This window comes from Echiichthys vipera (assembly GCF_963691815.1).
Source record: "Echiichthys vipera genome assembly, chromosome: 4".
Taxonomy (NCBI): domain Eukaryota; kingdom Metazoa; phylum Chordata; class Actinopteri; order Perciformes; family Trachinidae; genus Echiichthys; species Echiichthys vipera.
In genome coordinates, this window is record NC_139829.1 from 27,872,201 (window position 1) to 27,899,510 (window position 27,310).

Genomic DNA, 27,310 nt, shown 5'->3' on the forward strand with positions numbered 1-27,310 from the left:
GTGGTAATGAGTTTGAGTGAGTGGCAGATAAAGACTCTTTTCATTGCACACTCTGGGGCACTGGAGCAGGCCTGTCATAGAGTTTCAAGGCATAGTTGTGCCCCTGCCTGAATAAAATTGCAGCATGGAAAGAATTTCCTGAAATGAAACTCAATCACATTTGCCACTAAACAGCCGAATATGGGCTGGAGGAATCATCAGCAAGGTCTTGCATGGCTTGTTAAAGCAGTCTTTGAAAGTTATAGAAGCCCAACAATCAAAGTCAGGCAAGAAAAAAAACATACTGCAGCTCCATGAAAGGGAAAAATATGTGGATGGAACAATAACATTATATGATGGATGATTTATAAAAATGGATATTGGTTGTCCTCTTCACAATTATCCCATTTCTTCCATCTAAGACCTTGAAATATTCTGACTTTTGTCACTGAGCAGCCATTCCTCAGAGTAGGATGGCGGACTGGCAGCCAAGGACGACAGTGGCGTTACTGAAGATGGGGTGGCAGTGGAAGCTGTAATCCATGGCTTTCCTGTGCCGACTGGTCTCTCAGAGTCCAGCTGGTGTTGGGTTTCCAGCCAAGCAGCTGGGCTAGGGTGTTTTGAGGTCCTCTTCAGTCCTCTTTGAAAGAGGATAGTCATCTAGAGTCCCTCCACGAGGCCCTGAGGACCCTACCACTGCAGCCACACTGAGAAGAGAAGTCCCTGTTGCAGGCCAGCAAAGAGCAACTGGAAGACTCTGGGAGACATTGGCAACAGGTGAACACAGCGCCAGTGTGAAGAATATCTGGCAAGTGACTTGGAAGGTCCTGGGCCAATGTGGGAACTCAGGATGTTGTCAATACTGGTGAAATGTGTCTGACTATAAATGGTGAAGAAATAAAAGACACTGTTGAGAAAGCAAATGTTTTCAGTTCAGGAAGGTTCAGACAGGGTGGGGTGTGCAGAGCTTGTGAAGCAGCTCTCCTGCTGGGAGAGACATAGGGCTAGGGGAAGCTTTTCACTTGGCCCCACAGAGGAAATGGACAACTCTAGAAAGGGCTTTGACAGTGTGTTGATTTGGCCTTTTCATCAATCTGACTGCTCTAGTGTTTCTTGATCTGGAAAGGCCTCAGGGTTGAAATGATTTCCCTGTATTTTGCCTGGCCACAGAGATGGTGGAAAATAGCTCTTTAGTGGGTTTTGCTTGGCTAGGCAGCTCTGTTTTATTTGGAGTCCTGCACTAAAGGATGAGTCGCCCGGTTCGACTGGAGCAGGCCCAAGGTCTATGGAGATCACACAGGCACTAAAATCCATATGTGAGATGTATAAACAGCATCCGTCAGCATGAACCCCATGCGTACTAGCTCCACACTCTGTAAAGAGGACCTAAGGGCATTTCACAAACATGTCTGCCAATGTAATAATTTTAGTACGCTGTACAGAAATTTCATTTAATGTCTTATTTTGCTCCAGATTTGGAGATGATAGCCACTTAAAGACACTCATCTTGACCACTATCAACAGTTGGGCGAGAAGATGATACCCCTCTCTTGTAGCCCTATGCATGATGATATGCTTGAGCTACAGCCAGCAGCCAGTTAGCTTTGCTAGCATAAAGACTGGAAACAGGCAGAAACAGCTAGCCTGACTCATAAGCCACATAACTCCCCATAAAACTGTGAATTGTTGTTTTTACACTAAACATTAGTAAGCTTTAGAGGTCCTGGTAGCCAGGGGCGTGTTTAGGGCCAGGAAATTAGGATAGCCACAGGTCTTTTTTCTTCAGCCACAGGTCTTTTATTACTACCAAAACATTAATCCCACGCAGGCTGTAGCAGGGTCCGTTTTAAAGCAAGTGTATTAATGGTATTATATGAAACTAGATCCACATACACATCCATTAGTACCAATCTTGGTAGCTTGTTGGAAAGGGGGCTAAATAACGCTCTAAAGTTGTGCCACATTTTGTCGAGAGAAAAATTGAATGGTCATTTTCAGAAGACCTTACCTCAAGATATCTGAAAGAAAAAGTTACCCGTGAGTCTTCCCTTCACAGACACATACCCATTTTATGCTAATCCCATGCTGCTTGGGACACTTTCACCTATTGAATTTGGTGAAAGTGATTTAGAATATTTCTGCATATTGGGGTCCCTAAACAGTCTGGGATATGCCTAAATTGGGTTTGTCTGTAAAGATGAGAACTCTGCATTGTAGTGAGACCTTTTTTTTTTAACTTAACTTGACCTCACTGAATAAAATGACCTGCTGTGACATCTTGGATAATCAGATTTAGTGACTCAAGCTACAGCAGAAGGAGTAGAGGAAAAATGGCAGGTCTAGGTGGAGGGAAAAAATCTTTTTTTGATATATAGCAGCCTATACAAAATTGTTGTATTGAGTTGTATAATATACGTTATATTTACATATCATCGTGAAATAATTTGAGGGTGATGTTTAGAACATTAGAAAATGCCTCGAGTGATATTCTGTGTCCAAAATCGTGCGCTCCCACCTGCAAACTGACTTTTTGAGGTTGGCAGTGTACTGCATTTATCCTGTTGCGCACTCAAAAACGGCCAAACCAAGCCCTCGGTCGCCGCCATTTTGTCTACGTAGCGGAAGAGGCGGGACTTAATTCAAACTGGAAAATGGAAACAACAGCACAACGGAGCGGCGACAAATAGATTTACTTTATAAATGTTAAAAGAGGATCACAAGGATTGTTGGCAGCGTGCTGAGTCAGAAGAGTTTTTGTAAAAATAAACAGAAGAAGAAATACGATCATCATTTCCTGTAAGTGCGGCACGGCAGTGTGTGATTTCAGACAGCACTTACTTACTGGGGGAATTAAGTGTACTGAAAGTGTCAGTACATAGGGTACACAGTGGATGAATGTCAGTACACTCACTGCAGTGCACGATTTGAGAAACAGAAATAAAACAGCAATAGTTAGCTATTTCCCCCTATATACAGACATTATGCTAAGCTATGTCTTAAGCAAACTCACTGCTAGTTTTAACCTTATATTTGCTGGGAAGATATAAGACTAGTATCAATGTTGTCATCTAAATCTGCAAGTGAATACTTTAAGTGCACATCGAATTACTCTTGAGGTGTTGTGGATGTGTTTAGTGGGTCCCTGGTGAGCATTTGGACTTGTTCCACTGTGTGCAGTGCAAGTGGGAGAGTTTAATGTAGGGTGTTTTAGTGTTAGGTTAGGGTCAGGTTTTGGGGCTTCCATCACTCACAGGTTAAAACTGCATGAGAAAAAGTGCAAAATTCCAGTATTCTCAGTACACTTTTAAAGTTAGCGTTATACAGCATACTTAGGTACAGCAGGATTTCAGATATTAAAGCTCCGGTGCTGTGTTTCACAGGAGTCACAGCCATATTGCACAGATCTTAAGTATATGTATAGATTCATATATGATATATTAGGACAGAAGCAGCCAAGGACAATGACATTGCAAGTAATGACCAAGCACTAGCAAGTGTTTAAGAGCTTCTGTAACCTTTTATTGAGCACATTTACATGAAAGTTAGTCTACATGTGCATGTTTTGGCAATACTGTGGCTAAAGTTTTATGGATTTTGTTTCAGGGACGTGCTCTTTCTGCTTTTGAACATCCAGCATTCAAACATCTCTTCTTTGAATACTCAACCAGTGGTTTGAAGATGGATAAATGTGGACACATGAAATGAAGGAGTCAGCAGAACTCCCATTCCTATTGTGACTAGACACCAGAATAAAAGTAAAAAAAACTACAAACAGTCTCTTATTTCTCTGGAAAAACAGAGAATCTTTGGGCTGTATCTCAGAGCGGTGATTATGGTGGTGCACAGTGGATGGCTGAGGTGGTCGAAATAGGAGCCCGGAGGATTTTATGACTGCTCTGAATCCAGGAAAGGCATGCCTGCTTCTGCTTCTCTTCTGGTTGTCGACCAAACTGTGATAATCCAAGAGGAGATTGTCCACCACAAACCGCAAAAAGACTTTGCACATAACCTTACCACCCAAGTTAGCCCAAAGCATTAGTTTGTTCAGAGTAATACTGTACTTGTTAAGGCTTCAAGATTTTAAAAAAAAACTTTGTTGTATATCACATAATGATAGAAAATTGCCTTGGCTCTCAGCTTCATAAAACCAACAATTCCAGACATAAATAACAGGTGGGCAAAGTTGCATTAACATGCAGTGACAGTCTGTTTGGCCTTTTAAAAAATGGATTTTGCAGAATGAAAGAATTTTTGTAAGTTTTCTTTTTTTGGCCAGAGGTGCTCTGAAGCAGCTGTGGTGTAGAAGTGGAGAAGGGTCCTCAGTGGTGAAGTCTGCCTTTCTTCTTACTGCATGACTGTGAAAGCCTGAGCGTTGGGTTTGAGGGGTGCAGGGGATTTCGGTTGCATGATTGATGATTCTCGTGAGTTCTTTACTGTGAGAAAGTTGTGTAAGGATGCAATGTTGAATGTGCGGACTGATTTGATGATCTGTTTTGTGGCTGGTATACTGCTGCTAAAGTGTCCGGTCTGACATTAAAACCTTTCAGCCTCCTCAGGAGAAAAATGCGCTGTGGAGTCTTTTTGTAGACCCTGTCTGCATGTTGTGTGAAGAACAGATGGTGGTCGAGCTCACTGCCCAGGTACTTAAAAATCTAGATCTGTTCCACCACCTGCCCCTCCAGGCTGAGTGGTCCAGAGACAAGGTGTGGGGTGTGGGGTGTCAGGTGCCTGGCTACGCATCTCTTTGGTCTAACTGATGTTCAGTTTCACGGAGCTCTCCTGGAATACAAATAAGATAAATCAGTCAATGAAGCACACTAGTCGGTGTTATTATTTGTGATGTTAATAAAAACGATCACTTCACAAACACGACACAGCTTCAAAACCGTAGCTTCTGAAAGGAAGAAGAAAGTAAGCCTATCTGACATATGCACTTTCATTACTTTAAATGCGCCTCAATACTTTAAACTATTATTTTAGTTGGCAAAATATCCCGACTTACCCAAAGAAAAATACCAGAAAATCCCCAAAGCTTATTCCCATAATTGCTTTCGTTTGATTTCTCCTGTCAGCCTTCATGCTTTCTATTTCATCAGCTCATTTCAACTCAGTTATGTGTCTTATCACAACGCCTTTTGCACCAGTAAGTGTGGATGGATTATACCACGGCACACATTTTCCTGCTAAGGCTGTCTGTGTGGGCACCTTGAGTAACAGCCACTTCAAAGTCTGGTGTTAGTGGTCCATTAACCACTAGTAATTAAAGTGTCACTTTAAATGGCATGGAGAACACTGCTATCCCTGGACTGTAAAAAAAACAAAAGTGTAAAAGAAAAAAAAGGTTGCGTAGAAAGCTTGGTTTCCTGCAGTCCACCCTCATTACCAGAATAAGGGCAGATATATTTTGGCAGTGGCGCTGTAACGATTCCATAGTAGGGCTTTCCATGTGGGCTCTACTGTATGTAACGTGTTGGCTATAATTTCCTCTCTGTGTTCACCTATGTTTTGTCAGCTCGTAAATTTGTCATGAATTAATTGGAAGGTACAAAACTGTGTCAGAGAAGCTGATTGCTGTTGAAACCTTTACTTTGCTCATTTTCACATATTCTGGCCCTTTTTATTTTCAAATAGCCTCATATAAAGTCCAGATGCTACTGGCGTTCATACTGCAGATACTGTGTAAGGTCTAAAAGGACAAATACTTTCCATACCACACAAGCACAGAGCAAATCCAAATAGAAAAGTATCTGGGTCCATTTACCGTTTGACAGAGAGAAGATTAAAATGCGAGTTATAGACTCAACATCTGTCTAAAACATGATGAGCAGCCCCGCAAGAAAGGCCCGACTCTTGTGTTTGTATGTGGGGGTGTAAGTATTTGCATGCATGTACACTTACTGTCTATAATGACTCTTATGGGGACTCTTATGGGGACTCTTATGGGGCGGCAGTAGCTCAGTCCATAGGTGACTTGGCTGGGAACCGTAGGGTTTATGGTTCAAGTCCCTGTGTGGACCATGTGTAGAGGTGCCAGTTCATCTCCTGGGCACTGCCGAGGTGCTGTTGACCATGACACTGAATCCTCAACTGCTTGGGGCGTCGGTCACTGGCAGCCCCCTCGCTCTAACATCTCTCCTTAATTGCATGTATAGGTGCCTGTGCCTGTCTGTGCCTGTGTGTGTATTTCGGGCCTGTGTGTGTAACATGATTAATAATAAGAGTGAAAAAATTAAATTTCCCCGTTGCGGAATAAATAAAGTACTTCTTCTTCTACGATGGCAAATTATCTAAAAAAAGAATCCATCTGAGGTTAAAATGTCAGCCAATTGAATTTCACATTATGATACTGTATATCCGGTATTAAATGCACACATCATAAAGTTGAAAGGAGTTAATGCCATTGCACTGTCAGTGGCTTGCTTTGAAGCGTTCACATAAATGACACAGTCAGTTCAACAGTCGAGCGATTATGAATTTCTTTGGACAGACAAATAAAAAAAGGTCTTGGAAAATTAAATTAGGTTTTCAGAGAGAGAGAGAGGCATTCTGCCTTGCCAACCTCAATATAATAACTGTAAAACTATTACAACCTGAGAAGTGTTGGTATTGGCATCCTGTCAGAGCAGGGGCAGTAAAACAGTGCCATTTGAGACCGGCTGCCATGTGCTTAGATTTGATTTGTAATCCCATGAATTTGAAAAGGGCCTGCACTATCTGTTCACGATCCAGCGACTATACCGACGAGACGCGTTCAAGACTGATATAAATTTGTATTTCTGACACTCACTGATTTGTGAGTGATGCCCATTAGTTGTTAAGCGTAATAGTTCACTCTTATTACTTTTCCAGTAGTATAATATATGATGTTTTGGGCCCAGGTCCAGCACCCTCGTCACCATCTGTATGGCATCAATTTGAATATTTTTGAGTGGATGGCCGTGTTTGAAAGAATGTATTTCCTCGTTTTCTGAATAAAAAAAAACGCAATATCAATCTACAGACGCACTCGGCTGTAAATCACAGGCACATTTATGACGCCTGCTAGATTATTGGTTTTGCTCTTCTTCTACAGGTTAGTATGGATATGTGTGTGTGTGTGTGTGTGTGTGTGTGTGTGTGTGTGTGTGTGTGTGTGTGTGTGTGTGTGTGTGTGTGTGTGTGTGTGTGTGTGTGTGCATGTGTGGGTGTGTGTGTGTGTGTGTGTGTGTGTGTTTCTTAGTAATATGTGGTGGTTGTTTGTAGCCAGGTCTCCGTGGGCCTCTCCAGCCTGTGTGTGTGTGTGTGTGTGTGTGTGTGTGTGTGTGTGTGTGTGTGTGTGTGTGTCTGTGTGTGTGTGTGTGTGTGTGTGTGTGTGCGTGTTTCTCAGTAATATGTGGTGGTTGTTTGTAGCCAGGTCTCCGTGGGCCTCTCCAGCCTGTGTGTGTGTGTGTGTGTGTGTGTGTGTAAATATACATGCAGTGCTAGCTTTATACGCTGTATTATTTACTTAAACATTTCAACATTCGTTTGGACATTTTCTGAGTGTAGCTGTACAATCCTGTATTGTCTAATGAGAATAAAACTGAAACTTGAGCATTGTTAAAGGAAACCCCACTGTGAACACCTCAGGTGGGAGAGAGGCCTTGGCCAGTTTGTATGACGGACATGTCTCAGCTGGATCCTTCCCAGAACCGGATCGCCCGTAGGCAAAGGCCAAAAAAACAACGACTGTAAACTGGTTAGAGTCACAGCAGGGGTCTGAAGTCAATCACGCTTGTTTTATTTGGTTAGTTTCTCTTGTTGAGCTACTTTACTACCTGTTATGATATATGGAGATCTCGAACAGTGTGTAAGTAAAACAAATCACCGGGAAGGTAGCGGTCTCAGTTGGGGAATTATTTTTCACCTCACTTTTCCTTGGGTGAGGATAACTTACCTTCTCCTCATCCAGTTGCTCTGTGCAGGCAGCTGGGAAGCGTGCCAGAAACACTAAAAATAAAGAAATGAGAAGAATTTAATCCCTATCACAAATATACCAAAGCCAGGGAGAGATTAAAGGCCGCTTCCAAAAAATAACATTTCTGAAGGTGGACAATAATTCCATTTATTCCACAAGATATATTTTTTCACACATGAGACTCTTTCTCAGGTTGGGAATGAAAACTGATGCTTTGTTTGGTTTGTATCATTTTACGCAGTAGCTATGTCGCCGAGGAATTTATCTTGCCAGAAATAATTTAAGGGGATATTATGAGTCAGTATGAAAAGGCTACTGTTTCTCGAGTTTTTTATACCTCGGACGAGGAAACGCAGAGTCAAGACTGTTGATTTCTTTAATTTAAGATTAGATCAAGTTGAATTATTGCTCTGGAAAAGTTCATGGGGAGCAGTAAATGGTTGAATGTATTATGAATAAATCCCAACAAATCAAATGGATGCACTTCAATGCTGTCCTGATGATGGCCATAAGGCTTGTTTGATTAGGATCTTAATGTATTACCCTCCGGTATATTCATTAACTGCATCCACTCTGTGTCTCACTGACGGACTTCATTTGTTCTTTATTTCTCTCAAAAAAAATAAATAAAGCTAAAGACAGCTGATAAGCCAACACACACACTTGAATGCAGTCATATGACATCAACAAAGTTCTTGCCACTTCTAACAGATGCATATCCACTTGAATGGTTACATTGGGTGGGCATTATTTACCTAGTCTACCACTTAACCCCACACTGCAGCAGCATGCATGAGATTGGTGAGGGACTCAAACACATTTAGCAAAAGGGCTCGAATGGCAAACTGCACATTGTACTTTGGGCTATCATATTACATACATATCAAGGCATGGGGCGTGCTGATTAATGTCTATATGTTTGACCATCATGGTAAAAAGAATGGCAGTAGCTCAGTCCATAGGTGACTTGGCTAGGAACCAGGGGGTCGCACGTTCAAGTCCCCGTGTGGACAATGAATGGAGTGTCGACTGGTGGCTCGAGAGGTGCCAGTTCAACTCGGGGTGCCGAACCATTGGCTGACATACCTCCATTAGTTGTATATAGGTCCTGTTTGTGCATGTGGGAATTTTGTGCCTGTGTGTGTAACATGTATACTAACAAAGTGAAAACAAATGAATTTCCCCTTGCGGTATTAATAAAGTCATAAGTTCTTGAATAAACGTATGTGTTGCTCAATGTAATTGCTCAATAAGCAATCGCTTATGACAAGAAATCAGGAGAGAACAGAAAAGAGTATAGATTCACTGATGAATTTGTCTGCATATACTCATGGCAAAGTAAGGCATGGCCTAATTATAACATACTTACCATGAAACCAATCACTGTGAGATTTAGAGTTAAAAAATAGTAGGCTATTATTGAGTGATAGCAACATGGTGTTGTAGTATCCCTAATCTGCCACTGAAGGGCAACACTCCCCTCTGCTGTCCACCAGCTGTACTCTGCCCGACAGCTCTCATCTTCTATATGTTCAGTAATTTACTTAATCCTGGCAGTTTGTCACATGGTACGATGAACGTTAAATCTGACACCTAACTTCTGTGTAGTAGTGTGAAGACTCTGCGAAATCAGCTATTGATAAACTGCAACTGTCCTTTAATACTCTTCAGAATACTTTTGTTTCACTCAATCTAGTCCTTAATCATACTAAAACTAAATTAATTATGTTCTCAAGGGCGTAAGGGAGTATTGGACCACAATAGTCTATGCATTTCCACTATAAATGGGTCTGTTATTGAACAGGTCTCTGAATATAAATAGTTAGGCATCTGGCTTCATGAAAAACTCTCTTTTAAATCTCATATCGATAAACTTGTTTGCAAATTACGTCACAAAATTGGATTTTTATACAGAAATAGAACCCGCTTCATAATGGTATTTAGACAGAGGGTTATTAAAGCAGTGTTAGACTATAGGTTTGTAGTTTACAACATGCATCTGCTTCCACCCTAAAACCCCTGGACTCAGTTTACCATTCAGCTCTCTCTAAAACTCATCCCTGCAGCCTGTATGAATAGGTTGGTTGGCCTTCTCTTTCAACGAGACGTGAGAAACACTGCTTTTTATTTATTTTTAAAGCTCTTATTGGGAGACACCCACCCTACTGTACATGTCAGCTATGCTTGACTGGGACACAGGGACCTACAGTATATTGTACCCGGTCCAGTGAGCTGCCCCCACTAAAGGTTGCCCGAGCTCACTCCACCCTGGGAATGACTTCCTTTTCATAAAGTGCCCCTACCTCCTGACTGCTCTTCCTACTTTTGGTATATTTAAATCTATGATTTTAGATTTTTACACATCCCACTGTAACTGTTTTAGCAGAACTTTTTACTTATTTAGTATTTCTTTCTATTTTATCATGGTCATTTATATTTTTTTGTTGTTTTTACTCGGTTTTATTATGTCATCCATGCAATTGTATTTATTGTGTGCTCGTTGCCACTGTAAATGAGGGAAACCTCAGTGTGTCTCTCGAGCATAAATTAAGGTCATTGATTGATTGATTCAGTGGTACCACCTCTAAGACCAATGTTCAAATACAGCAGCATAGGCCGACACTATTCATATATGAACAGGAAGGGTTAAGATAATTTATTATTAACTTTCTTCAGCCACAGTCACGCTGTAGGAAGGGTAGCATCAGAACTGACATGTCACTGTTTTCAGACTAATCATTTTACCTCTGCTGACTCTCTTGCCATGACAGTAATCTGGCTGTAATTACATGACTGAACTATTTGATACCTTCCAGTTACCTTGCGTTCTTAAAATGTGGGTGAGACACTGTAGGTTACCTATCACAGCCCGGTTTTGATAAATTGCTGGAAACTTTCCAGAAACAAAAATATTTTAGGGAATGCTGAACTTATTTTAGATTACATTTCAATGATCCTAAAAGTTTGAGTATTTTCTTATTATTATATTTATTTAGTAGTTAATGTTTCTTTTGTTTATTTAGGAGATTCCTTCAAGTACCACCACAGAGAGCTTGAGTACCACCAGTGGTACAAGTACCACAGTTTGAGAACCAGTGGATTGATTGATTGGTTGATTGGTTGATTGATTGATTGGTTGATTAGTCGATTGATTGGTCGATTGATTGACTGATTGAAGAAACCATCAGATATCTGACTTGTTGCGGTAAAGACAGCCCACTAGATGGCGCGATTGCACCGTCATTGAACAGGTGACATATTCTGTTGCTATGGTGATGACGCTAGTGACTCAGAACTGTAGCACGTCCCTGACAACCGCTGCTTAGTAACTTAGTAAGGATATAGTAACACCTGTACTGCAGATTTTTTATTTTTTATTTTCTTAAATTCAAGTTGTAATTGTTATTCTAATGTTGAATGATTAGAAATCACTTTGATTGGATGCCTTTAGGCCGTGTATCGCTCTCCCCGGTTTCCCATGATGCATCGCTTTATTTTGTCTGGTCTCTCAGGGAGATGATAGGAGCTGACACTGCCACCCTCCCCTCTCACCCGACCAAGGCGACCCTCTGACAGCATCACCGACATGCCCCGCAAGGCTGAACGCTCTTAGCCGGTCAGGCTGGTCCGTTCAACGACAATTTACAATATATTTTTTTTTACAAGATACTCGACGGCAGCGCATTTTTAAGCCGTAAGGTAAGCTCTCCATCAGATAATGTGCGGTTGTAGCGTCGTTAGCTGTTCAGCTAGGCTAGCATAATTAAAGCCTCATACGTACTTCTGATTGTTTGATTCAAAGACATTTTAAAATCCCTTTATTTTACATCACTGTAAACGCATGTTATTGTTGCTTATTATAACGGGGCTTTCTTTAAATCCCCAAGCAGGTTGATATTGTATTTCTTACGCCTGTCATGTTGTTTTCTTCATCAAAACATGTTAAATCGTTGAATAATAGGGTGTGCGCGGTGATGCTACACCCCGGACTTGCATTGAAATGAAGTCCCTTACGACGAATTTACCACCTCCACGATACCAATAACATTGTTTATATTCCACGGTTGATATATTTCTTTATTTGTATAGCAGGGTATTTTATTTGGGTGCGGAATTGTAAAGGGAGTTTGCTTTGACGTTTCCTCCCCATTCAATAGAGAATAGCACATATTGGGTGCTAGCTTGTTTCGGTTCTTAAAACTGGACAGCTCCTCCCTGGACTGCTGCAGTACATAACATTAGCTGCAAGGACAGCCTCTGTGATGACCGTAGGAAATGCAGTGATGGCATCCTACAGTACACCAGCTCATAAAACAACCAGGGAAGTGAAATGTTGATTTCCGCTCGCCGGCCCCCCGGGGTTGACGACCGCTAACGCCGTGTTTGATGGTGTTAAAGAAGGTCATGTCCTGTCAATGATGCCGCTGTCTGAAGCTGCTTGACAGTAACGTTCGTGTGAAGTAATGATTCATTTGCCAGGACCGGCAGCAGGTTGGCTGTGAAATGTGGGTTCGGGGTGCTGTCCGCAATGCAGGTGCTGAAAGTGCCGTGGAAAGTATCCCTGCCGGATAATACGTAGCTCATGTCATGTGGGCAGTGCTTTTAATGGTTATGATGGCTAACCTTTAGTTCTTTATCTGTTTGCCTTTTTTAATGTTATTGTTAACGTGGTAGGCGTTAGACGTGGAAGGTTACATCGATATAAACCATGATCAGAGGCTCCCATTCGCATGTTTGCCCTAAAATACTGGCAAAAAATAGATAAGATGAGAAGAAAAGCAAAAGTCAACATTGTCTAAACCAAAGGTGAAGCATCTGTGTGCAAAGAAAGGGCTTCATGACATAAATACAGTGACTGCTAAGCTCTTATTCAGGCTAAGCATGGTAGTTACTAATGCTGCTGCTAATGTTTCATGCTGCTGCAGTTCATTGATTATTTATGTTCTCTGTATGGGGAAATGCTGGTTTGTTTATTAGCAGAGGAAAGGCATTAAAAGTCATACTGATATGACATCAATAGCTTTCTTTTAAAAAATAAAGTTACTGATTGATTTGCATTTACCCCCTACATTGTTTCTGGACACACACAGAGAGAGAGATACACGTTATTGTCTTTCTCTAATTCACTGAAGTCCTACACCCCTATACTCCTTGGTCGCCCATGCTATGAGTTATGTTTTGAGGTGAGGTCATGCAAATGGAAAGCCATCCAAGCTATTCTAGGAAAGAGCTGGGATGATGAGTGATATGCTTGTAGTGCAGGGTTTATCGTAAGGACTCCACATTACTCATCAATAATAGATTATCTCCTCAGCCTTTACGATACAACATCACTGGCTCTATTTGCTATTATCAATTTCGTTTTTTTACTATCGCACGCTTACCTTTTTTCACACAGAAGACTGTTGTGTGTCCAGAGAGGTGTCATGTGATTTATTATTTATGTTAGTGAGCTGATGATGTAAGAGTGAGAAGCTCTGGGATGTTTTATTGAAGCACACTTATGTATGCAGGGAGAGGCTTTCTCTGCACTCAGGAGGGATGTTGCAGGAATCAATGGGCTCTCAACTCTCAGCCCAGTACAGCTGTGTGGCAGAGGGTGGAGACGTTGGACTGAGTGATTGTTTCTCTCTCTCTCTCTTTCCGGCTTGGCTCTGGAGACAAGGACATCCAGAAAAGGGAGGGAGATGGAAGGTGGGGGCAAGGCAAGAAGGGATAGCATCTAAGTGCATCCATTTGAGATTGGCATGCCACACCCATTGTTATTGTGGGGTTTGTCAATGTGTTCAGCTTTGATATATATTTTTTTAGTTTTTGTTGTTATTGACGATGGTATGAACACTGAAAGTGAATATTTTTTTAGCAGGAAAAGAGAGAAAGCTTTTCTTATGTGCCACTTTAACTCCAGTGTAAGATATGCACTTAATTTTCTTACCTATCTTCTCTGCTGAGGAAGAGTATTTCCACTGTACGTCCTAACAAAATTACAATATACAGTGGAGATTAGATTAGCATATATTAGATTAGTGTTACCTTTCAAATGTCTGATTTTTTAAGGCCCATACTGCTCACTCTCAGGTTCTCAATCAATGGAGTGTGAGTACTGTATTTACGGTTACTTAGCCTTTCTCTGCTAGAGTCTCACCATAGCATTGACCCAGCCTTTAATGATGATAGCCTACACACCTGCTCTGCATATTAATAAATGCATGCTTACTTTTTCCTCAACATGTTTGCCACTCTTTTTTTATCAACAGGTTTAAAATAGTGATTAGCACAATCTGTAATCTAAAGCAAATTGTCTTGGCCAGTTGGCAGACAGAGCAAAGTTGGAGCACATCCCAAAACCCAGATGTTTATAGGTGAAAGAGTGGGAAATGAATGGTCTGTTTGCCAGATGGATTGACTTTTGTTTATCCTCTTCTCCCTCTCTTTCTCTTTTGCTCTCTCTCTCCCTGTTTTCTGTCACCTGTGTCTGGAGGTTGCAAGGCTGCGGTGTGTCTGGACATAATCAGCCATGGCATCAGCGAATGTTACACTGGAAAATCAGCTGCACAGTGCACAGAAAAACCTGCTCTTCCTCCAGCAAGACCATGCCAACACGTTAAAGGGACTGCACGCAGAGATTAAGAGATTACAACAACAATGCACAGGTGAATGCGTCCACAAGTATCCGCCTCTCTTCTCTTCATGCTGCTGGGTAAAATCAGCACATCAAAGAATGTCTTAGGATGTGATGCAGGGCTCTAGCTTATCCTTTTTCACCACAATCCAGAAATACAATGTAAACTGCCCTGAACTAATTGATGACCGAACTGTGACTATTATTCTACACTACATTTATTTCGCATCAACACAGTGGAAACGCTGAAATTAGCTCATTATTTCTACAAACATTTGTTAAACACAGGCATGTGCAGTGTACTTGAGAGGGCCAGGTGTGTGGTTTTCTCCAATGAAGGAGGGAGGGAGAGAATCTTCCTGCTGTGTGTGCATGTCAGTGTGTGTGATAGCATAATCCAAATGACTTAAATATTGCTGTAAATGGATAGAAAAGATATAGAAAATATAAGCTATAGACAGTTTTATATGGTTTTCCCGATTTATAGAATCAACATTTTCATCCATCCCCAGGATGCCCTTAAGTTAGAGCCCTAAACAAATGGAACACTAATAAACAGAAAAATAAACGGAAGGTATCCTTGATGTATAACCTAAATGGATATTTGAGACCAAAAGTCAACAAGACGCTGTAGTGCTACTATTAAATCTTTTAGAGAGAATATGATGACTTACGGGAAAAGCACTCAAGCATTAGTGAGTCCACCCTGCAATGTATGAGGTGAAACCTGTACTGAGTATACCACCAGTACTAGATATACTCTTCCACAAAAATGATATGAATATGGGTACCCAGGAACACAGTGCACTGTATGCTTTAAACCTGATTTCCTGTATCCTTGGCTAACCTGGCACCAAAGCTGACATGGTACTCTCACTGATCTTGTTAAATGAATTGACGAGGCTTTCCAAAACATGCTGTTAGTCTTTGTTGTTTGATTGCTGTCCTTTTGCAACCTCATGTGACATGAAACAGTAACCCTCTCCCTTTTTTCTTTACAGATCTGACATATGAGCTCACTGTAAGAAGCTCAGATCCCTCCGGTAAGACTCCCATCATACTGTATAGTACACATCACATGCACATCAGTTTTGCCATGCAATGTTAAGTTACCATCACTATTGTGTCACTCTGTAAATACACAGCGACAGCAGACAAAACAGTCAAGGCTATATGTTTGTGATTTCTGCTGAAAAAGAGGCTTTTTTCAGTAGACTGACGTGAGAGCAGGAGGCTCTGTCTGTTTCCTGGTAACAAAGTCCCACCCAGGAAGCATTGCAATGTGGGAATCCCTGCTGTTCATTACAGCTTTCACTGCCCCTCCCCCCAGGTTACCATGGTCATGACATGGAGTCAAAACACTGATTCAGCCCCAGCTCCACTGTCTTTGTAATGGCTTGACGTACAGCAGAGTCATGGAGGCCCCTGGCAGGCTGCATACAGTTTGATTTACTTACATGATACTGATGACCCTGCTGATGTGTGTAACAGAATAGGAAGCATCTCCACATGATCACTATGTGTTGTTTGCCGGCCTAGATCTTAGCAGTCAGGGCCCCCAGTTAGAGGCACTATCATGTTAGCGTGGGACATCTCAGAGATTGGAGTGCAGGAAATGAGATTATCTGTCACAGCGCTAATGCACTGCCTGCTGCTTAGTGCAGCTGGACTCAGCTGTTCCAGCTGGGGTGAAAATATGTCAGTCCCCATCACCCCCCCTTCAAAAAATTAAGGTAAAGCATCTTTCTAACCATCCCTGTATTTGTTAGGAGACTTTGGAACGGTTAATGTAAAGTATATATTGTGTAAATACATTATACACAATTGTACTTTATTCTAGGTTTTCGTACATATACGGACATGGCCGTGAAGGCTCTAACTGCATGAGGCAGGGCAAGGTGGCGTCAGAGTGATGAAGGTCAGAGGAGAGCGGCGCCCTTGCCGTATACCAGAGCTGTAATGTGAGACTGGAGCTCTGCCCACTGCAGATGAATCTATCTATATGATCCTAGTGTCTCTGTCAGGTGGAAGACTGTCCACAGTCAGTGTCTGCGCTTAATGTACTAATGACTGGCCTGTTCTCTGGATATGAATGTCTCTGGTCTCTGTGTGTTTTCTTGTGTTCGCACATATTTATGCACATACTTATGTCTGCTGTTTACTACATGTATGCACCTGTGCATCTGGTGTCACAGCTTCTGTTTTAATTGTGTGTGTGTGCGTGCGTGTGCGTGCGTCTGTGTGTGTGTGTGCGTGCGTGTGTGCGTGTGCAGACAGCGGTGAGGTCCGCTGCAGGGAGCTTCAAAGGAGATGTGAGGAGTTGGAGGCCCAGCTGAAGAAGAAGGAGGAGGAGAACACAGAGCTGCTCAGGGACCTTGAACAGAAGAACGCCATGATCTCCGTCCTGGAAAACACCATTAAGGAGAGGGAGAAGAAGTACCTGGAGGAACTTAAGATGAAAAGCCACAAACTGGCTGTGTTATCCGGCGAGCTCGAGCAGAGAGCAAGCACTATTGCTTACCTTACCTCACAGCTGCATGCCACCAAGAAGAAGCTGTTAGCTGGCAGTTCGTCTGAGGCCAGCCCCAACGTTAGTCCAGTCACCTCATACAAGCCCACGCCTCCACCGGCCAAGGACAGGCAGCCTGAAACCCCACGACGCCGCATGAAGAAGAGTCTCTCCCAGCCTCTTCACCCAGAATTAACAGAGGTGTATCGGCTCGGCCCGGACGGTAGGCGGCTGGTTCTACGAGAAACGGTAGACGCCATGCCCGACCCCACACCCTTCCTGCAGGCTGGTAGAGAATCTCCTGAACCGCAGGTAGTGCGAGAACGGCATGCCGTTATCCCTCCTATTGCTTCTGAGCGCTCCACCCAGGGGGTTGCTATAGCCAGCCCCCGTCACAGCCCTGCTCGGGACCGCCAGTACAGGGCTCATGTGGGCGTGGCACACCGCATCCCACATGGCACCCCTCCCCTCGCCCCACCACAAGCAGAGCTGGAGACGCTGGCAGTGGACCAGGTCAAAGAAGAGAAGGTGGTGCGGAAGCGCTCGGGAGCCGACAGGACAGTTTAACAGTGCAATGCTAGCATGCACATTAACGCACACACACATCTACTGTATACACACTACAAGAGCAGGAAGGGGCCTGACCCACTGTGTATTTTGCTTTTTACACTGCTATATGAAAAAAGTACAAGATTATAATTTTGTTCATGGTATTCTATAAAGACATTTTGATTTTCTTAATATTCAGTACATTAGGAAAGGACTACTATAAAGCATGCCAAATGTTTCTTATTTAAAATCCAATGAGATCTTGTATTATACACATCTTGACTTTTTGCTTCATTGTGTGGTGCGTACAACCAATTCTCAGCCAAATATCTGCATCAGTGCCTGCTCGACCGGATCAACAATACACAAGCTGTGTCGTGTAGTCATGGCTTCTAATTATCGATTCGTTACATATCTCTGTTTTCTCCATCTTCTCACCAACCGTCTGGACATATCAACAAACTATATAACAAGATGTCTGCAGCTGCATAGGATAGAAGTGAAATTATTAAACTAATACTCCCCGAATGTCTTTCATCTTCTTGTGATATCAGTATAATAACGTAACTGTTAAGTACGAGCTGCATAATGTGCAATTGAGATTTGCTGGTAAAAGGTGAAAGAGCTGTAATTTCACCTTTCATTCGCTGGCTTGCAAAAATAACAGCGGTGCACATGTGTTAATGCAGTATGACGTGATGGTGAGCAGGACGTGTGTGTGTGCGTGTGTGTCTGTGTGTGTGCAAGGGTGTGCGTGCTTGCGTGTGTGAGAGAGACAATTTAAGGGAGAAATGGGAGAATGAAGTTCTGGCTGAAACCGTTGATTTGTTTTATTTGTGATAAAGGGCATTTTTGAAAACACTGCTGTAATAGGATTTTGTGATATTATTAACTGTACTTTATAAAGGCTGTACGTTTGTAATGAATTCTTTTTTTTAATTTATTGTTTAATAGGGAAACACAAAAGCACCTCAGATACTGACAGTTGCTACTGCACCACCAACATGATAATTATAGTCACTCAATAACCTGCTTTTCACATTAATATCACTTGTCTTAGAAGTTAACGTATGAACCAATCAAATAATAAAGCAATGCTTTTTAATTTGGTTACTTGGTTTCGGTTTGTACAGATGGGTGACGAGGAAACGAGGAAGGGAAATTTTGAAGTGGTCAGCAAGCCCCCAGTTTGGAAAAGCAGGCAGGAGAACGGAACCGATGTCATTATCTATGCTCCTTTTAAAGCCACCAGACTCCTCACAAAATAAGTCAATTAACTTTTCAAGAGATATTCTAATTTTGTGTTTTTTTGATGATCGTGGAGAGCACGGTCCGATTCTCTTTAAAGTCATATCAGTAAGATTTCAGACACCTTGTTTCTAGCGGCTCTTTGGCGATAAGATGTACAATAATTGCAGGTGAGCCTGTTCTTGTCACGTTTACGGTTACTATGTGTGTTGACTTAATCTGAAAGCTAAGGAGCTTGAAGCTGCTGCAGAAGACGTTGCTTAGTTCATTGCTGAACAATTGAAGAGTTCAGAGGAGACAGATGCTGCAGGCCAAAGTCCAGAATCCTTACAGAAGAGCAAACTGTATGAAACAAATAAGGGGCAAGATCAAGACCCTTTTGGCTTAGCGCTTTGCCAAAACATGGAATCATCATATAGTGGAACAACTGAAGACAAAATCCCAAAAGGACTCCAAAGATGAAAGCAGGGAATCATTGTAGTCACATAAAGCGTGTTCACTCTGCTGCTGGAAGAGGATGATGAAAAGCCAAATGTTGGAAAGGAAGTTTGTATCCCTAAGAAGTTCACAAAAGTTTCCCCTGGTAAAGCCCTGATTATCACACAGCACCAGTGATCTCCTCTACGGTCACATCACACAGGGTATGGTGCCCGAGACGATCCCAGAACCAACTGGAAGCAAGCAATCTTGCAGGACAGTGTACCTTCCTCAGTCACATGCTGACATTAATGCTGACATTTCGGAACAATGCGTGGAGTCTCCTGGGATTGATAAGATGGTGGCTGAAAGCTCAGGGTGACAATGGATTAGGAGTCACTGGCACCGACACAGTTACCAGAGGTCGTTGAGGAGAGGGTGCCGGTGGCAGCTGCTGCAAGGTTTGGCTCAGTATGTGAGGAAGCACGCACACATTTTGCAGCAGAACAGCCTGGAGGTTTGTTCTCACACATATTCAATTCTGTAAAAGTGAACTGGACCATGAGAAAACCCGAGACAGTAAGCGCCTGATTGAAGGAACATGGGCCGAAGTGGAGGATGTAGATTTTTATGCCACCTCAAACACTTTAAAAAACGATTAGAGGCCATTTTCCAGGATCTGTCTAAGATGTGTTGATATGCAGAATTGGTGCTGATCTCCATGAAGTTAAGGGAACCAGCACTTAAACTGTATTGCCTCCTCTGTCAAAGATCACCTGATGACACCACCAAAACCACCACTGTGCCATCTGCAGGTTCTTTTCCTCTGTGTGCAAAGACATCTCCAGTATCTGGGTTGGTGATATGTAGGGGAAATATCCCCCATTCAGTGCTGGGTGATCCAGCAAACAAAATAAGAAAACAATAGAAATCAAACCAAGTAATACATTCTGCCTGTCTCTCTTATCATTTGTTGTAAGAGCTGGAAATATTTAGCCTGAAGTTCTGCTGACTCTAATTTATAAATTTCACATTTAAAGTACAAAGAGAACAGTATGTTCTTTTGCAACCATGTTTTTTTTTTGTTTTTTTTACATGAAAACTAAATGCATTAGCATTAAAAGCATAGTCACGGCCAAAAGAAATAAGTAAATATATTAACAAGGAGGGGGAAATGATTATCTGGTTGAACCAACAACCATTCAGTATCACATGAATAACATCATGGTGCTCCACAGCAGTAACAGCCCCTTAGTGTGACTCTGTTACTGAACAGGGACACAAATCTCATTGGGAAAGCAATGAGTTTATTTCAGCAGCACTGGTCCAAATGTATGTGTACTTCACAAAGATGGCCACTAGGTGTCCTCCTTGAATCAGAGTAAAAGTGCCACCACTGCATACCAACACTACGGGTAACTTGGAGTGATACATTTTTAAATCTTTGGATTTCAAAGGTCTCTCATGTGGAACCAGAACCAGGATTGAATGTTATGTATTGAATGTTAAACACTGCTAGACTCTGCAGATGCTTTAAGAACTAAAACACAGTCTTCATGTAAACACATTTAAATATTTGCTTAAGAAGCACTGAACAGGTTTTAAGGAAAAGGACATTTGATACGAACACCACGCGCATCATGAAATAAGGATCTTGATACTGCAGTATATCATCCCTGCTGTGCTTTAAGCAGGCATCAATTAGTTTTTTTTATTTTAATCCATCATTATTCCAAAGCACATTTCAGTGGTTATTCAGTACTATACGGAGGAATCGTTTGGTCTATGTAAATCATGAATGAGTCATAGAGTGTGGTCTATACCTACTCTGTAAATTATCCTGAGATAACTTTTGTTATGATTTGGCACTATGAATAAAATTGAATTGAATTAATGTGCAACAGATTGCATTTAAATGATCTGACTCTCAAACATCCTACATTTTCTCCCTTAAAAGGAATCTGGTCTCCATGTTGCAACCCACTCCTCTGTGCTGCCACTGCATCCTTATCATCCATCCTTAAATGCTTTCATATAAGTCCCAATAACAAAGACTTGCTCTGAATGGTTCATTTTGATCAAATCAACAATCTCAAGACAAAGAATTAAATGCATATTAAAGGTTCTGTGTGTAACATTTTACGACTATCATAATTCACAGCTAGGGCTACACGGTGGTGTAGTAGTTAGCACTGTCACCTCACAGCAAGAAGGTTACAGGTTCGCATCCCGGCCTCGGCCTTTCTGTGTCTGCCTGAGTTTCCTCCGGGTTCTCCGGTTTCCTCCCACAGTCCAAAGACATGTGTGTGTTAGGATCATTGATGACTCTAAAATTGCCCATAGGTGTGAATGGTTGTCTGTCTCTGTACGTCTCTATGTCCCCTGTGATAGACTGGCGTCCTGTCCAGGGTGTACCCCGCCTCACACCCGATGTCAGCTCCCCGACCCCGGGATAAGTGGTGGTTGAAGATGAATGAATGAATGAATGAATAATTCACAGCTAAATAGAGTCAGCTAACATCAACAAATGGACCAGCACACACAAATGAACCAGCACAACTGCGCTCACTAATAATTTGGACTGTATCAGTGAATGGACTTTTGGACTTGTACTTATAAAGCGCCTTTCTAGTCTTCTGACTACTCAAGGCGCTTTCACAGTGTTTGTCACATTCACACAGATGGCAGTGGACATCTACATACCATCTAATCTGATCTAATCTAACCATTCACACCACATTTACACACCCATGCGCAGGGTTCATTGTCTTGCCCAAGGACACTTAGACATGCAGACCAGGGGAGCTGGGGATCGAACCGCCGATCCCTCACCCACTCTTCCACTTATACACAGCTGCCCAGTGAAAATTATAGTAAAAATACAACCCTGGAAAAAACCAAGGGTCTGCTTCGAACATACTGACATGTAAATACCACTACAGACGAGTGATTAAAATAAATTTTATTTTCAGAAACATATTTGGTTAAATCCACTTAAGGTGGACTTCTTAGTCATCGCAGGTATGTTGCAATGAAACTAAATATATTTACTGATTAAACCATTTGGCATGATATTCTCTTTACTTTCACATGTACAGTTCAAAAGGCCACTTAATTCACTTTACAGGACTGTCAATGAGAGACTTTTAAAAGACATCAATAAACACACACAACAACCGACAAATATACTTGTTCACACTCTCAAAATTTAAAGCATTCCTCGTGGCGGCATACCAAAGAGCACATGTTAAACTGTTAAAATGTGCACGTTTGACCTGAGAGCCTTCAGATCCTGTTGGCAGAGCAGATCTGAAAGCTTCCAAGTTGAAAAGCATCTGAATTTACAAAAGAAAAATGATTTTTAAAGTCCTTTTTGGCATGCCTCCACAGAAAAGGCATTTTCACTTTCATGACTGAAAGAAATGCCGCATTTCAATCCTGATATTGATTTTAAAATGAATGAAAGTAGTTATTCAGTTCTTTAATTTACTTGGCTCACAGAAATGTTTTAGAGATACAGTTTGATATGTTGACGCAGGAATCCCCGACTTGCCATGTTTTGCGCGTGTCGTCATTGTGCGGGCTCTAATGTCTTGACTGGTGATGTCATTTTCTTCTGTTGAACGCCTGGACAGAGAGAAGGGAGACCATACATGACTAAAAAACATTATATATGTTACAGTCCAATAGAGAAAAGGGAGACATCTGAAAGTGCAAACCTGAATCTGTGAGCGTTAACTGATTTAATTCTTCCTCCAGCTGTTCAGCGGTAATGTCCAACTGGCGGTAAGGGACCGCAGGCAGCGAGCTGAGCAGGTCAGTACTTGGGAGGTTGGGCACCCCAGAGGGTCGCACGCCGTTTGTTGGAACTTCAGGGAAACTTGGGGTAGAATCCGGCTTTGACTCCTCCAACAAAAATTTCAGTTCCTCCTCCAGCTCGTCTATGTCTTCATCTACAAAAAAAAGAAGAAAAAACTCTTAGATCTCCTTGATATTCATATAAACAATGTATTAAAGATATGGTTCCACTAATGTGCCATACCTGCGCTGGTCACGCCACTGGATATAGTTTGATTCACCTCATCTTGAGTGTCACATAACTGGTTAAATCATAGAAAAGATGCATTAAGATGTTTGCGTGTAAGCGTCAATTAAAATGATAAAATATACAATGCATTGAAATAAACAGCTGCCGTACCTCCTGGATTTGATCCACAAGGCTCTCAGCCCGTTCCACCGTCACATCCTTAAGAGAGAGTCTCAGGGCTGACACTCCGGCCTGATACGCTTGCATAACCTAAAAACAACACGCTCTTAAAATACTGACGACAAACTTGGTCACAGAGAACACAGAAAGTGTGTTCATGTTGCCTCTTACCATCTTATCAGTCTGTGACTGGGCTATCCTGTCCAGGATTCCCCTAATGGACTCCAGTTTGGCAAACAAGCCGTCGGCTCTCTTTTCTACCCTCTTGCGTCCTCTTAAACACCTCATTGCCTGTGGGATGGACCGTGAATATTACTGAACCAAGTGCTGTGACATTTGTTTGTATGTTGTTTTTTTCCAGGTAAATGATATTAGGACCTGTGATTTCTTTCCTTCCCGGAGCAGTACCCTTGCTTCCTCTTTGCACCTGCACTTAGGTAATGCAAAGCTTTAGCAATAATCACAAGAAAGGCTGACTCTCAGAACCATTTAAATGACTATTAGTCCAAAACCTGAAGAAAAGACGTAGTCAAACTCCACACATTAAGTTAACTGTGACTAAATCACAACCCAGAAATGTCATTGTCTTGAATATTAGTACCATTTTCTTTGTCTCCAACAAATACTAATTCTATTTCTATTCTACGTTCATATTTGAGTTTATGTACTTGTCAGCCTCAACGCCCAGTTTCTCCACCCGCTCTCCCAGCAGCTTCTCACTGCGCTGCAGCTGGTAGATGCCCATATCCACGTCGCTGACTGGGGAAACGTGATCTTGCCCAGCCTGACAAAACTTGACAATCTGTAAAGATGACACATGAAGACAGCTAAAACCTAAAACAGTACACCATCAGTCAGAGAGTAAACTGTCTCCCTCCTCAGGCTCTGCCGTGCCTCTTTTGAACAAGCAGTTTGTTTACCTTCTCGCCTTCATGCAATGAAACTGTCACTTGCTTGTCCCTCTGCAGCTGCAGGAGAGCCATGCACAGGGTGCTCTCATCAGCACAGACATCAGAGGAGAGAGTGCATAGCTCTTGAAATGACACGATGGAGTTGCTTGCAAATGCACTGCTCCGGTACACCCTGAGTAATTCTGCTGCTTTCTCCTGGAAAACAAAAGATAACTAGCTTTATATCTCTCTGCTATCGCAATAACCTTCTTTGTCGGACTGAAATATCAGAGATAAGGAAAGAGAAACCATCCAGCAAGATTGCAAGCTGACCAGTTTTCAATGTCTGCTATTGTTATCAATGAAACTGTCACTGTCTATATGTAATACTTATATCTAATGTTTATCCTGATTGTATCTGGTGATCCACTACTGTTTATTCATAATTGGTCATTTTGGCCAACTAGTAATGGTTGTAATGTTTTGATGAATATATGGTACATGGTTTGTGTTTTGTTTTATTTTTAGTCTGTATGTATGTTGGTGTATTGATAATTGAGTATGTCATATACTGATTGTGATATACCGTATGTGGGGACCAGAGGCGGATTAATGCATAGGCTGGCCTAGGCTGCAACCAAGGGGCCCGGGATTTGCCAGAATATATATATTTTTTTTAAATTTACCTCACTGGGAAAAAAAAAAACGTACCTTCCATTGGGGCCCTTAGAAACATAAAAAAAAATGAAGTCACTGATTGGCTAGATAGGGGACACATTTATCAGCTGCAATCATGTGGGTAGTTCATAAGGTCAGTTTTGTTGCCAAATGATACCTCACTGACTGTTACTACACGGTACAACAGCAAAATGTCAGAAAGGAAATGTGATAGTGGAGCACGAAAAAGAAAAGCACGACTGAAAGAACAATGGGACCAAGATCTACTAAAGAAAATTCCTAAATTGACAGGATTTCACAAGGTTGTGGACTCTTCTTCTGATAGCGTTTTTTCTTCTTCTGATTAAGCATGATTAATAATGGGGGGCGGGGGGGGACATAGTAGCCTGGGGGCCCCTGACTACCTTAACCCGCCCCTGGTTGGGCCTCCTTAAAAAACAAGATGATGCATCTCAAGGGGTTTATTCTAATAAACAAATTTGAAGTATCAGTGGCGGCCGTACGCCATTCCCCAGTTTGCATGTTTACATTTTTTTAAATCAGATCTCATCTCATCTCATCTCATCTTCACCTCTTATCAGGGGTCGGGTCGCGGGGGCAGCAGCTTTAGCAGGGGACCCGAAACTTCCCTTCACACTAACCAGCTCTAACTTTTAATGAGATGCATACTATATTTAATCTAGTTAATGAATTTGTATTGAAGTGTTGTACTGGAAATCTAATACACGAACTGAAGGGAAATACAATAAATGTAATGCACAGCATATTACTGCAGGAAGTATAACTGAAAACTGCATAAATCAGGGCTTCTCACATATTGATGAGATTGTATTGAGATCCTAAGTTAAACAAACCTTCACTAGTTCAATGACAACAAAGGACTCCTCCAAAGGCACCTGGCTGCTCCCCAGAAGAGTGGAGAAGGTCCATTTCAGAGGCTTCACCAGCAGCAGGCCAACACCCCAGGACAGCCATCCACAGTCCACATTGGCAGCAAACTCAGACTCCCTCTGGATCTTCCCACACCTGACAGGAGATATACACAGACGAGGTAAGCAGACGGGCCCAGAGACAGTGACAGCCAGCACTGATAATGACAGGTACCTGGCCATGGACTGGATGACAGTGGGCAAGCCCAGCGGGGATTTCTCTTTCCTCCTGAAGCTCTTGTTCAGCTCCTGCAGACTGACACACACGGTGGCTCGGTCTCTGCAGCCTCTTACAACCAGAGCCGTCCAGAAGTCCATCTTACTGTCCCAGTCCGTCGTGTTCACATCTCGGTTTTCATTAAAGTCCGAGAACATGAAATTCATGCGCTCGTCGTCGTCCCACTCGGGTGGCAAGGTGGTTTCTGTGGGGTTAGACATTTGCGACACTCACCTCTGAACTTTAGCTTAACTCGACTTGTTTATTATGCTAAACTGACAGCTAGCTAGTCCCGGGTTAAACACCCCCACACACACACTTCCCATAAACAGATATCACCACGTAGCGTTAAAGTCGTGTAACGTTGAGCTCGAATATCTGTACGTAAACAAATGTCGCCTCCGGTTATCAAAACAAACCGTCACTTCACCATGATGCATTGAAATGTGGCTGTGACGAGCTAACGTTTCACATTTCAACAACAAACACATGTGGACGCGCGTTTTATGGTTCAGAACCGGGCGAAAAGGCGGTGACACGTGTCCCAAAATAGCAAACGCGTTAACTCCGCCCACGCAGACACCGTGAGGGACAAAGCAAGCGCACCCAGGATTCAGCTCACCTTTAGTTTGCGCCCTTTTTGCGCATATGGCAAGCGGTTTTTAACATGTGATAGCTAGACTGGGTATGTTTGCATTACATATATGTCATTTCATTTTTAATTCAATTTAATTCAATTTTATTTATAGAAGAAGAAGAATAATTCCTTTATTTGTCCCTCGAATGGGGAAATTCAATTTTCACTCTATTATTTTTTTTTTCATGTTACACACACACACAGGCCCGAAATACACACACATGCGCAAACAGGACCTATACATGCAACCAATGGAGAGATGTTAGAGCGAGGGGGCTGCCAGTGACCGGCGCCCCGAGCAGTTGTGGGTTTGGTGCCTTGCTCAACAGCAGCTCGGCAGTGCCCAGGAGATGAACTGGCACCTCTCCAGCCACCAGTCCACACTCCATTCATGGAACACACAGGGACTCGAACCAGCAACCTTCCGGGTTCCAGCCCAGTCACCTATGGACTGAGCTACTATAGTGCCAACTCATAACAAAAGTTATCTCC

The 27,310-nt window shown here is 42.3% G+C and overlaps 2 protein-coding genes across 3 annotated transcripts; one reads left to right on the top strand and one right to left on the bottom strand.

Moving 5' to 3' along the window:
• Window positions 1-11,535: 11,535 nt before the first annotated feature.
• Window positions 11,536-17,864, top strand: ccdc92 (coiled-coil domain containing 92). 2 transcript variants are annotated; one of them, XM_083912603.1, is made up of 4 exons: window positions 11,536-11,614; window positions 14,397-14,568; window positions 15,539-15,580; window positions 16,811-17,864. In XM_083912603.1, the coding sequence occupies exons 2-4, from the start codon at window positions 14,433-14,435 to the stop codon at window positions 17,611-17,613; spliced, it is 981 nt and encodes a 326-aa protein (XP_083768729.1). In that variant the 5' UTR covers window positions 11,536-11,614; window positions 14,397-14,432; the 3' UTR covers window positions 17,614-17,864. The 2 variants fall into 2 exon arrangements, with proteins under 2 accessions (XP_083768729.1, XP_083768730.1); XM_083912604.1 differs by lacking the exon at window positions 11,536-11,614 and adding an exon at window positions 13,522-13,609.
• A 4,342-nt stretch (window positions 17,865-22,206) lies between these two features.
• chmp7 (charged multivesicular body protein 7) lies at window positions 22,207-26,617 on the bottom strand. The gene is made up of 10 exons (XM_083912330.1): window positions 26,140-26,617; window positions 25,890-26,061; window positions 24,388-24,573; window positions 24,136-24,269; window positions 23,846-23,894; window positions 23,639-23,758; window positions 23,459-23,557; window positions 23,303-23,360; window positions 22,980-23,213; window positions 22,207-22,887 (listed from the first exon to the last, which is right to left on the bottom strand). Exons 1-10 carry the CDS (start codon window positions 26,400-26,402, stop codon window positions 22,832-22,834), a joined length of 1,371 nt encoding a protein of 456 aa, XP_083768456.1. The 5' UTR covers window positions 26,403-26,617; the 3' UTR covers window positions 22,207-22,831.
• Between the last annotated feature and the right edge of the window lie 693 nt (window positions 26,618-27,310).

What these genes read in the sequence shown, in the direction of transcription:
- chmp7 (XM_083912330.1), bottom strand. Translation starts at nt 26,402, where the DNA reads ATGTCTAACCCCACAGAAACCACCTTGCCACCCGAGTGGGACGACGAC. An exon ending in AGTCACAGACTGATAAGATG is followed by an intron (nt 23,558 to 23,638) that starts GTAAGAGGCAAC and finishes TGTTGTTTTTAG; the next exon opens with GTTATGCAAGCGTATCAGGC. An exon ending in CAGTGGCGTGACCAGCGCAG is followed by an intron (nt 23,214 to 23,302) that starts GTATGGCACATT and finishes TTTTTTTTGTAG; the next exon opens with ATGAAGACATAGACGAGCTG.
- ccdc92 (XM_083912603.1), top strand. Translation starts at nt 14,433, where the DNA reads ATGGCATCAGCGAATGTTACACTGGAAAATCAGCTGCACAGTGCACAG. An exon ending in ATTACAACAACAATGCACAG is followed by an intron (nt 14,569 to 15,538) that starts GTGAATGCGTCC and finishes TTTTCTTTACAG; the next exon opens with ATCTGACATATGAGCTCACT. An exon ending in AAGAAGCTCAGATCCCTCCG is followed by an intron (nt 15,581 to 16,810) that starts GTAAGACTCCCA and finishes GTGCGTGTGCAG; the next exon opens with ACAGCGGTGAGGTCCGCTGC.